A 12,644-nucleotide genomic window follows, 5' to 3' on the forward strand; every position below is an offset into this window, starting at 1 on the left:
GTCATTTGCTTCTAGGTATTTTTTAATTTCCTCTTTGATTTCTTCAGTGATCCATTGGTTGGTTAGTAGCATGTTGTTGAGTCTCCACGTGTTTGTGTTTTTTGCAGATTTTTTTGTTGTTGATGTCCAGGCGTATAGTGTTGTGGTTGTTAAAGATGCTTGATATGATTTCAGATTTCTTAAAGTTACCGAGGTTGGATTTGTAGCCCAGGATGTGATCAATCTGAGAGAATGTTCCATGTGCACTTGAGAAGAATGTGTATTCCATTGCTTTTGGATGGAATGTCCTATAAATACCTCTTAAGTCCATCTGATTTAATGCATCATTCAGGGCCCGAGTTTCCTTATTGATTTTCTGTCTGGTTGATCTGTCCATTGCTGTAAATGGGGTCTTAAAGTCCCCCATTATGATTGTGTTATTGTTGATTTGTCCTTTTAAGGTTGTTAGCAGTTGCCTTATATTTTGTGGTGAACCTATGTTGGGTGCATAGATATTTAAAATTGTGATATCTTCTTCTCAGATTGATCCTTTGATCATTAGGTAGTGACCTTCTTTGTCCCTTAAAATATTCTTCATTTGAAAGTCTATTTTGTCTGATAGGAGTATTGCTACTCCAGCTTTCTTTTGATCCCCATTTGCATGAAATAGTTTCTTCCATCCTCTCACTTTCAATGTGTATGTGTCCCTAGAAGTGAAGTGGGTCTCTTGAAGACAGCATGTATATGGGTCTTGTTTTTGTATCCATTCAGCCAGCCTGAGTCTTTTGGTTGGGGCATTTAGTCCATTGATATTTAAGGTAATTATTGATATGTATGTTCATAGTGCCATCTTATTAATTGCTTTGGATTTGTTTTTGTTGCTCTTTTTTCTTTCCTTCTTTTGTTCTCTCCTCTTCTGCTTTGATGACTATCTTTAGTGTTGTATTTGAGTTGATTTTTCTTTGTGTATCAATTGTAGATTTTTGGTTTGCAGTTATTCTGAAGTTTTGACATGAGTCTATATGCATATGAGATTGTTTTAAGTTGTTGTTCTCTTAATTGCAAGTTCATCTCCAGTGTCCTGCATTTGTACCCACCTCTTCTCATGATTTCTGATTTTGGTGGTATAATTGTGCATGGATGATTTTGTATCTTTACTGTATATATACCTCTACTGGTGAGCCTTGTCATTTGTGGAATTTTTGTTTCCTGTTGCTGTCTTTTCTCTTCTGCCTAGAGAAGCTCCTTTAGTATTTGTCATAAGGCTGGTTTAGTGTTGCTGAATTCTCTCAGCTTTTGCTTCTCTGTGAAGGTTTTGATTTCTCCTTCAAATCTGAATGAGAGCCCCGCTGGGTAAAGTAATCTTGGTTGGAGGTTTTTTTCCTTTCATCATGTGAAGTATATCATGCTACTCCCTTCTGGCCTGCAGAGTTTGTGCTGAAAAATCTGCTGATAACCTCATCGGGGTTCCCTTGTATGTTATTTCTCTTCCCTAGCTGCTTTCAAGATTTTCTCTTTGTCTTTAATTTTGGTCAGTTTGATTAAGATGTTTCTGTCTTGGTGTATTCCTCCTTGGGATTATTTTATATGGTACTTGTTGTGCTTCCTGGATTTGAGTGAGTGGTTCCTTTCCTGTGTGAGGGAAGTTTTTGGCTATTATCTCTTGGAATATTTTTCCTGTCCCCTTCTCTCTCTTCTCCTTCTGGCACCCCTATAATATGGATGTTGGTGTGTTTAACGTTGTCCCAGAGTTCTCTGAGACTCTCTTCACTTGTTCTCAATCTTTTTTCTCTTTTCTGTTCTGCACCTGTAATTTCTACTAATCTGTCCTCCATGGTGCTTATTCGTTCTTCTGCCTCCTGTATTCTGCTGTTGACTGCTTCTAGTGAATTTTTTATTTCAGTTATTGTATTTTGCATCTCTTCTTGTTTAAGTTTTATATCTTGTATCTCTTTGGTCAGTGTTTCCTGTAAGTTATCCATCTTTGCCTCCAGTTTATTTCCAAGGTCTTGCATCACCTTCAACAGACTAAAGTCTTTTTCCTGGAGGCTGAGAATCTCCTCATCACTTAGCTGATTTTCTGGGGTTTTTCCTTGTTCCCCCATCTGTGTTATAGTTCTCTGTCTTTTCATTTTTATAGGTTTTTGGTTTGGTGACCTTTTTACAGATAATAGAGTTGTAGCCTCTCTTACTTCTGGTGTCTGTCCCTCTTGTGGCTGAAGTTGGTATGGGGGCTTGCTGTAGGCTTTCTGTTGGGAGAGGCTGATGCCTGCCCACTGGTAGGTGGAGCTGATTCTAATCCCTCTGGGGGGTGGGGCTTAGTCTCTGGATGGGATTAGAGGCAGCTGTGTGCCTGAGGGGTCTTTAGGTAGCCTGTTTACTGAGGGGTGGGGCTGTGCTCCCACCTGGATTGTTGTCTGCCCTGGGGCTTCTCATTGCTGACTGATGGGTGGGGCCAGATTTTCCCAAAATAGCCACCTCTAGAGAAAGGCACCTTTGCTGAATATTCCCAAGAGCTTTGCTTTCAATGTCCTTCCCTCACAACAAGCCACATTCACCCCTGTTTTCCCAAGATATCCTCCAAGAACTGCAGTCAGGTTTGACCCAGATTCCTATAGAAACTTTGCTTTGCCCTGGGACCCAGTGCATGTGAAAGTCTGTGTGCACCTTTTAAGAATGGGGTCTCCGTTTCCCCTGGTCCCATGGAGCTCTTGCACACAAGCCTCACTGGCCTTCAATGCCAGATGCTCCAAGGGCTCTTTCTCCCAGTGCCAGATCCCCACACGTGAGAGTTTGATGTGGGACTCAGAACTCTTGCTCCTGTAGGTGAGTCTCTGTGAACCAGTTAGTTTCCAGTCTGTGGGGCTTCCCACCGAGGAGGTATGGGGTTGTTTACATCGTGAAATCGCCCCTCCTACCTCTTGATGTGGCCTCCTCTTTGTCTTCTGGAGTAGATTATCTTTTTTAAGGTTTCCGGTCTATTTGGGTGAAGAATGCTCAGCCTTTAGTTGTGAATTTTGTTTTTAGGAGAGACGTTGAGCTCCAGTCCTTTTATTCTGCCATCTTAATCCCATCTCTGAGGTGTACTTTTTTGTATCTTCCTCTACAAGTAGTTCCTGTACTCAGTTATGGATAGTTAAGTCTCTGTAAGTAGAGCACTGAAAACGCACATCCTTTGAGAGATAAACACTGGCAATACATGTGTTCTGAAGAGGCCCAGGTAATGTGGTGGCTCAATACAAGACCTAACTTTCTTGTAGTTCAGTATTCATTTTTATCATCTTTTTCTGCCAAGGCTTAACTATTGCTGCTTATAGAATGGCTGGGTCTCCTTAAGGAACACACAATACGGTAATAATCTCTTGTCCTTTATTCTCCTTCCCACCTCCCTAATCCCTACCCTTTATTTAGGGTCATAACACATCTTCCTTCAATAAAATCTTCCCTGATAACTTTCACACACTTGCTCTCTCCCTATTTGGCATATTAAAAGGTATTGCCTATGTAGGTGACTTCATAGAAGAATGATTAAAAATTCATCTTTGCAGTAAGATATATATACCTTAGAACCCTAACTCTGACAGTTACTCATCATGTGACTTTGGACAAATCATTGACCCTCTGTAAGCCTCAATTTCTTCATCTTTGAAAGGAAGATAATGATAACTACTTAATGAGATTGTTGTGAAAATTTTAAAACTAAATGCAGGTGAAGCATTTAGAAGGGTGTCTTAAAAATATACAAACATTGGAGTCCCATCCTGGCTCAGTGGTTAATGAATCCGACTAGGAACCATAAGGTTGCGGGTTCAGTCCCTGGCTTTGCTCAGTGGGTTAAGGATCTGGCGTTGCCGTGAGCTATGGTGTAGGTCGCAGACACGGCTCAGATCCTGTGTTGCTGTGGCCCTGGCATAGGCTGGTGATACAGCTCCGATTAGACCCCTAGCCTGGGAACCTCCATATGCTGTGGGAGTGGCCCATGAAATGGCAAAAAGACAAAAAAAAAAAAAAAGTGCATTTTCTTTGTCTCTGTATATGTCTCTGTGAAAGAGAAAGGAGGAATCATTATTAAATGTATGACTGCTATAAAGCAAGGTGGTACATTAGATGAGACCTCGAAAAGAGTCCCAAAGATGGGCCTGAATTAACCTGATATACAGTCCTGTGATTAGTTTATTAAAAACCATTGAAATTATAGAAGGGGAGGAAATCCGACATGGCATTTCTTTTGAAAATAATTAAAAGCATTTAAATGACTATTGCTTCAATGTGTTAACTGTGCAGCATAGCTACCAAAACATTGAGATGCTACAAACATTTTCTTCCAGTCTATACTAGTCTTTTAATTTTAAGGGGTTTTCTGTCATCCAGACAGTTTAAATCCCTATGACCTCATTGACAGGTGGTATTTATGGTGTCAGAAGAAATAGGCAGAACACAGTATATACTGTACCAGCCCAGAATGACTAGTTGTTCCCCAAACCCTGTTTCCTGGGTACATGTCTTTGCAGTTAGGGGTAGCCTCGTGGTTTTATGAACTGGGATGTTGCACACTATTTCAGGCTATGTCCAGAAAAATGTCCATATGCTCCACTCTCTGTTGTTTTTTGTTTGTTTGTTTTTTATCTTTTTAGGGCTGCACCTGCGGCATATGGAGGTTCCCAGGCTAGGGGTCCAATCGGAGCTGTAGCCGCCGGCCTACGCCAGAGCCACAGCAACTCTAGATCCGAACCACGTCTGCAACCTACACCACAGCTCACAGCAATGCCGGATCCTTAACCCACTGAGCAAGGCCAGGGATTGAACCCACATCCTCCTGGATGCTAGCTAGGTTCATTGACCATTGAGCCACCATGGGAACTCCAACACTCTTTTTTTAAAAAAACTTTTTGCAGTGACCCTGGAAGTTCTGTTTTAAAGATAGCAGAACTGTAGGAGGCAGTAAGTCTGGCACTTTATATCAGTGCTCAGAAGAGAGCCACCCACCAATCAGAAAAGTCCACTTTAAATGCACAGAAGCAGGAAATAAACTTCCATTGTGTTTGAAACATCACAGTCTTTTGATTTGTAGCTTATAACAGCTAGCACGCCCTAACTAATTCAACAAGTCCACATGTATCTACAGTGTTTGTTTGAATCCATGAGTCATTATTTTAGAGAAAAGTTTTATAGACAACTAATATTAAGACTACAGATATTAAGATACTGAAGAATTTTTAAATCAGCTGGAGGGATTTTTCAAAATGCACACATTTTAAAACCTCCTAGGTGATTCTGATATGCACTTTAATTTAAAAGTGACAAGCTTAGAACCCTGGCATGGAGGAAATTATTGAGTTGGGGAGGTGTTTTTCCTGGTAAACAGAAACATGGTGAGTGATGTCTTCAAATATCTGAAGGACTAACATGAGAAAAAATATCTACAGTGTGAAGAAAGAGAGATGTACATTTATACTGCAAGATGCAGCATCAACAGGTGAATTTGCAAGAAGAGAGGTTTGGGTTCATTCAGAGGAAAAGATTCTAATAATTACAGTTTTTCAAAAATGAATGGCCTGATTTTAACATGATGGGTTCTCCCCTTCTTATAATATCCAAGCAGGAATGATCACATCATATCATTCCTATCATACTTTTCATTGTTTCATCTGAGCCTTGGAACCACTTCCTTATCGATGTGGAAACCAAGACCCAGCCACAGTGCTGATTGTCACAGAGCCAGAAAACAACACAGGCAAAACTTGTCCCTGTCTTCAGATTCAGAGGCTAGTTCTTTCTTCCACTGAAATGTGGGTACCTCCTCTCAGAGGTGAGATTCTATAAAAAAGATTGGGAGCACCTCAAAGGCAGTGGTATTAGCATATCCTTCTTTATATTTTCACATTGCTGAGCACACAGTATGTGCTTATTAAATACACATTAACTGATTCCATCCTTCTAAAATTAAAATGCCCTAAAAGGTAGGCCTTTCCTCTCTACGTGGTTTTCACACAAAACCACCTCCATCCTGCCCAACACCATGCACAGCAGAAGCAGTACCAGGAACACAGCCTGCACCTTCCAAACAGAGGATACTCAAAAGTCAGATACTTGAGTCACTTAGAAGTAAAAATATTTGAATTCCACTCAGAAATTAAGAGTTCCATTTTCAATGCCAGTCTGGAGCATAAAGTACACTGGAGTAGGAGTTCCCATTGTGGCTCAGCCAGTTAAGAACCCAACATAGCATGCATGAGGATGTGGGTTCGATTCCTGGCCTCGCTCAGTGGGTTAAGGATCCAGCATTGCTGTGAGCTGTAGGCCACAGACATGGCTCAGAACGTGCATTACTGTGACTGTGGTGTAGGTTGGCAGCTGCAGCTCTGATGCGACCCCTAGCTGGGGAACTTTCATATGCTGCAGGTGCAGCCCTAAAAAGAAAAAATAAAATAAAAATAAAAGTACACTGGAGTAGACTTCAGGAGATCTAGGCTCTGCCTTGAGCACTTAGCCAAACCATGTAACTTCTGCCTGCTTCAATATCCTTACCTAAGGCCAGGCATTTTTGGTGGCCGGTGAGGCCACAGAAGGAGAAGCCAGACTTTCTGTGTCTCCCGAGTATGATCCAGCCTCTGCCTTGGACACCGATGCACAGGAAATGCTAGAGAGAGCACATAACTAAAGAAGCATTAGGGATGCGATTGGCAAAATCAGTCTGTAGGAGATGCTATGGGGTTAACCTCTCCGTTTCTCTTTTACAGATATTTAAAATACTAAAAGAAATGGAGAGGATGTATACAAGACATAAATAACGTAACAATCCATTGCAATCTTATTTGGTTCCCAATTTCATGTTGTAGGGAAAAAATATTTTAAGCAAAGGAGTGTAAATGGTGTGATTCCATTTATATCAAGTTCCAAAATAGATAAAACTAATCTACACTCCAAGGAGTTACTATAATATTTTGTTTCTCCGTCTTTGGTTCCGTGGGTGTCTGCAGACGAGAAGATTGAGATGTAAAGTATGATATTTGCATTTTTCCATGTACTATCAATCAATAAAAAAGTGTTTCAAATGACAGACGTCTGGGTACCACGTCAGTAAATGTAAATCATAGAAGAGTTAAAGGGAAAAAAAAATTAGCAACCTCCTTTTGGGTTTGTTGAGGAAGCCTTCATGGAAGGGTAGCCTTGTCTAAAAACATACTGAAAAACAAAACGGGAATTCCCTCGTGGCGCAGTGGTTAACGAATCCGACTAGGAACCATGAGGTTGCTGGTTCCATCCCTGCCCTTGCTCAGTGGGTTAAGGATCCGGCGTTGCCGTGAGCTGTGGTGTAGGTTGCAGACGCGGCTCGGATCCCGCGTTGCTGTGGCTCTGGTGTAGGCCAGTGGCTACAGCTCCGATTCGACCCCTAGCCTGGGAACCTCCATATGCTGCGGGAGCAGCCCTAGAAATGGCAAAAAGACAAAAATAAATAAATAAAATAAAACAAAATAGACACAGTATCATATAAAAAAACAAAACAAGCTTGTTCAGTGACACTAGATACCAAAGACATAAGATTTATATCATGTGATAGTGGACATACATGCCAGAAAGCTGGGAAATGAAGAAAAAGTGAATTTTGACAGATAGATGCATTGAGGAGGGGGAAAAAAAAGTCAATAGCAACCTGGAAACTGAAGGCAAAAACTAAAATTAGCTATAATCCTATTTGTATCTTTGCATACAAAATAGGCCCATTTTACATGGGCACTGTAGCTGCTGTGGACATCAGCTCTGTTTATTTCAAAGATATGGTGAGTTTAAGTGGCTCCCACAAGAACACTGCAGCGGTCCACACCTGCTGTCTTCTGACTCTGGATCTGTGTTGGCTTCATCAACCAGGCTTGTCAAGAGAAACCGTGTCACACCAGCCACAACCTGAAGAGGAGTGTCTGGGAAAGGACAGCAGAGACAGAAGCTCTAAGGTCCTCAGTGACCCTCTGTATCCTCACTGTCTATACCGATGGGTTGTTGTTAGACCTTCTACCAGACTGTTTCATTTCAACTCTATCCATGACTGAGCTAGGAATGATCTGGAAATTTTCTGCCCAGAAGACAGAGATGCTCGCTCCCCAGCAAATCAGACCCAGTTCTTGGCAGGTAATAATTAGAGCAGTTTCCCTGTGTCATTGTAACTTTCTCTGACGCACGTAAAGCTAGTGACTCAGAATTCTGGGCCCACGTCATGGGGATGTGGCGTAGATAAGAGAAAAATGAACAAGCCCTGAATATGGGAAAATCTGCAAAAAGATGATTCAGACAGGAGACGCCATCTGTCACCAGAACCTTCCTGACCCTGGGCTGGTTGATAGCAGATAGAACGTAAGAAGGTCCCACAGCCCCAGGGCTGAGCTGAGTAAGACTGTCCTAATGGTGCAGAATTTGCAAAGGCCTGTGTAACAGCTCTCAGACGAGTCCTCAAGAAGTGAAATGGCAGAACACGTATCTTAGAAGATAACATATGTATAGATTGGGAAGAGGGGGTGGGGAGTTACTGTTTAATGGGCACACTTTCGGTTTGTGCTGATGGAAGATTCCAAGATGGATGGTGATGATGGCTGCACAACAATGTGAGTGGATCTGATGCCACTGAACTGTGCACTTAAAATGGGTTAAATTAGTAAATTTTATGTCACATATATTTTGCAAAAAATACATATTTATAGATATTTGCAGGAAAAAAATGGGAGCAAACAGTTGTGAAACTAGAAATTAAAAGGTAGTCAAGCAATCTAGTGCCAATTTCTAAGTCAAGGGTTCAGGGAAGTTCCCATTGTGGCTAAGAACCAAACATAGTGTCTGTGAAGATACGGGTTTGATCTCTGGCCTCACTCAATGTGGATTAAGGATTCACCATCGCTGCAATTTGCAGTGTAGTTCATAGACAAGGTTCGGATCCCGCATTGCTGTGGCTGTGGCATAGGCCAGCAGCTGCAGCTCCTATTTGACCCATAGCCTGGGGACTTCCATATGCTGCAGGTGCAGCTGTAACAAGAAAGATAATGTAAAATAAAAAAGAGTTCCAGCTCCAAACAGACCTCAAGCTCCAAATCAGGGCTCACTAAACATCACCTTTCTTAGCCCCATGGCATTCAGCAGGTTACAGAATTGCTCCAGGGCTCACTTTCTTCATCTTTAAAATGGGTTTATTATGGTATGTAACCTGTAGGCTTGAGAGGGGGAAATGAAATAATCCTGTCTACTTACAAAGTAAGTCCCTAGAAACTCTTAACCATTATGTTATTATCATTATCCTGTCATTCTTGTTGTTGATAGCTAAATTCAGATGCTCCAGCCTGGCCCTTGCATGAAAAGCTTCGGGAAAACCCCCGGGAGCAGAGAGGCTGAGAGCACACCTTCATCAACAGGAAACTTACTAAACCACCTGCTAGAATCCAGTGCTCTCCTAGGGACTTCGGAAAAGGGGACAGACCCCAAACAAAGACACACCACACATTGGGTGCTCTGAAGGCGTTTACGGCCTCACTGGGGAGATGAGGTGCACACGTGAAGCAGGTCAGCAGTGTAACAGTGCTCGGACCTTTCCCTGATGTCACACTGGAGAGGACAGAAAGCCCAGCCAGTGAGTTCCCATGGGAGGTCAGGGACACGTGTCTTGGCAGCTGCCACATGCAAAATCAAACCCCACCCCCACAAGTCCCCGAACCTTTCTGAACCTCCAGTTCCTCCTCAACACAGTGGGGGTAATAACAGTCACCATCTCACAGGGCTGTTCCGGGGTTTATACAATTGAGATTGTTGCATGTGAAGAATTTAGGACAGGACCTGGCACAGATGCATTAGGGCTCCGTCAAATAGTAGCTGGCTCCTGCAGAGCCAGGACTGCAACCCAGATGATGGGACCTTGATCCAGTGCCCTTTGCTCCGTATCACAGAGACCTGTGTGGTGTTAGTGTCCAATGAAGGCTGAGAGTAACTCCTGTCGAAGCTGAGAAGATGGTGAAAGCAATGCCAGTGGAAGAGTAGAAAAAAACATGAATGGAGTGAAACATCGGGGAAAAGAAGGTAGGATATTTCAAATCAGTAGCTTATTGGGGACCGAACTGCCAGGTTCTCTCTTAAACAACATACCTCATTGCATTTCAAATTTTTTTTCAATGATTTTTATTTTTTCCATTGTAGTTGGTTTACAGTGCATTTCATCTTTACAATAGCTCTTTCGACAAATTCTTAACCCTATTTTACAGATGGGAAACTTAATCTTGGAGAGATTTAAAAACTTGTCGAATGTCACAAGGCTGGTCAAAGGTGAAGTTAGGATTTGAACAGCTGATTTCAGATTTCAAAGGACTCCCTGCCCTTAAGCAGAGAGCAGAGCGGTCTCAGTGACGGGAGAAACGTGAGTCCTGGCAACTTTGTGGATGAGTGGCAAAGACAGGGCCTGAAAGAAGTAGAGTGAATTCGGGAGTAGGGTGGAGTCCAGATGGAATACAGGTGGTGAGAGCAGGCCAGAAGGAGAGAAAAGGGGGATATAAGATTTCGGACAGACAGAAGCCAGCCGGGGTGACAGCCTGGAGATGAGAGGTTTGCTCTGCTTGGTTTAAAGGAGTCTTTCACTTTTTTCCCCACTGGTTAGGCTGCAATGTTCCTCTTTTTAGACTCTATTTTTTTCTTCAGAATTTGATTTTAACTTCTCTGATTAATTCCTGCCAGACAATGAATATCCGGGGGATCCAGGAAGAGTTCATTCACCTCATCACAGGAAGTGGCTTCATCCTAAATTCAAAATTGAAACTGACTCACTACAGAATCAATAACGATGATGGCCAAGACGGCAGCAGTCTCTTGAAGGCCAGAATCCCTGACACCGCCCATTAATGAGACACGAGAGGGAAAAGTTCAGCGATGTTACTAAGAGCCACTCTGAGAATATGTTTAAATAAAAGGCTCTGTGGGTGATGAGCTCATCTTTATAGACCTCAGGCCTTCGAGAGAAAGGAATGGCCTTTGAATGTCTTGGATTCTATTCAATTAAACTGAATTACCTAAATATAATTTATCGTAGAGTACAGAAGATGTATTTATTTAAATGGAAATATTTATAGATTTCTGCTTTTTTGCAGGGGCATGTTATTGCCCACGTATCTGTGAGTCCTTCAGAGAATGACCTTACATCCTGTCCAAGCCATTTTAAAGACTGGTCTCGGAACACTCTAGAGCAGGACACCATGTCCCGTTCCCCATCCATGGCCCTGAGAAATGAGGCCGGCTCCTTCCAGGGGCTCTTGGGCTTTCGACTTCAGAAGAGCCTATATTCTTCAAGAGAATTCAAAAGGGAGTGATGAGCACCAGACTGTCTCCACTTCTTCCCAGCTTTGGTCTCATTCCCCTGCAATAAGAGCACCAGATGAACCCTGAATCTCTAGAAGTTATCTACCTCTTGCAAATGTCTGATCCATAGAAGGTAAAAAGATACCTGGGAAGTAGCCCCCACACTTGTTAAAAAACAACAATCAGGGTGGATGTGAGTTGGAGTTGATTTCTGAGGACATGCAAAGCTGACAGATAACTTCTCAGCAACCCCGGTGGTCAAGTAACATCAGACAACCAGCCCTTTCTGTTCTGCACATAAAAGACTGTCCCCTGGAGAAGGACAAGCCACACAGATACAATTACTAGTGCTGACTCAAGTCAAAGCCTCCTTTGCCCCTTCACGTGGAGGTCTGCAAAATGATAAACAGTACTTCCACCTCTTGTTTCTTAGTTATCTCTTCTGATAAGTAAATTAGAATTATCTACTTCCTGCTGAGACACAAGTCCTACAGATCTGAATTGTGGATCCACAGCTTTCTAAATCTATTTAATGAGAAACCCACATGGTTTCAGGTCAGTAAAACCAGGCACGAGCAATTCAGAGGTCTAGTTTCTGAATCTAGAATTTGTTGGAAAAAAATCAAATTGGTTCCACATTATGATCATAAGGCAAACCATTGTAAGTTACATGAAACCCTTTTTCTTAACAGTGTAAAGTGATATTATAAGTTGAGATTCCAGTCTTGGAATCTTACATATGGTTCTTTTTTTTTTTTTTTTCTTTTCAAATGGACCAATGACCTTTAAGATCTTTAGAATGCACAATGCGATGACTTGATATAGGTCAACATTGTGAAAGGATTACTTCTCATTGAGTTAACATGTCCATCACCTCACGTTATCCTTTTCGGCGGGACGGTGGCCTGGTAAGAACATTTAAAATTCTAGTCTCTTAGCAAATTTCAGTTGTACAACACAGAGTCATCAGCTAAGTAATACCTTAGATCCTCAGACTTTATTCTTCTTGTAACAAACTTGGTACCTTTTGTTAGCCTTCCCTCTTTCCTCCAACTTCCAGGCCCTGACAACCAGCTTTCTACTCTATGTTTCTATTTTATTTTTTTACTTTCAAGACATGTAAGTTTCAGATGTATAGCATTATAATTAGACATCTGTGTACATTACAAAGTGACCACCACTACAAGTCCATTTGCCTCCATCCCCATAGAGTTAAGCCCTTTCTCCCACTTGGCCCACCCCCTCAACTCCCTTCTCCTCTGGTAGTCACAAATCTGACCTCTGTATCTCTGAGTTTGTTTTTATTTTGTTTCTTCATTTTATTCTGTTTTTTAAACTCCTCATGT

The 12,644-nt window shown here is 42.0% G+C and overlaps 1 protein-coding gene across 13 annotated transcripts in view; it reads left to right on the top strand.

Annotated features, from left to right (window-relative positions):
* The window catches only part of LOC100511522 (uncharacterized), a 680,138-nt gene that overhangs the window by 626,072 nt on the left and 41,422 nt on the right, over positions 1–12,644 (top strand). For 2 of the 13 annotated variants that reach the window (XR_014815196.1, XR_014815201.1), the window contains 5 exons: positions 7,849–8,106; positions 9,903–10,032; positions 10,215–10,366; positions 10,681–11,431; positions 12,089–12,206. Coding sequence is in view for 1 of the 13 variants with exons in the window: in XM_084975969.1 (XP_084832095.1) it covers positions 7,849–8,027 (179 nt within the window). In the remaining 12 variants the exon portion in view is untranslated. Of the gene's footprint in view, positions 1–7,848; positions 8,107–9,282; positions 9,590–9,902; positions 11,854–12,088; positions 12,207–12,644 lie in introns of those variants that run through there. The other 11 variants (XR_014815193.1, XR_014815195.1, XR_014815194.1 and 8 more) reach the window with 10 other exon arrangements.

Source organism: Sus scrofa, chromosome 9 (assembly GCF_054392235.1).
Source record: "Sus scrofa isolate SSC_HxYL_T2T_F1_AM1 chromosome 9, Sscrofa_HxYL_maternal_Yorkshire_Landrace_v2.0, whole genome shotgun sequence".
Classification (NCBI taxonomy): domain Eukaryota; kingdom Metazoa; phylum Chordata; class Mammalia; order Artiodactyla; family Suidae; genus Sus; species Sus scrofa.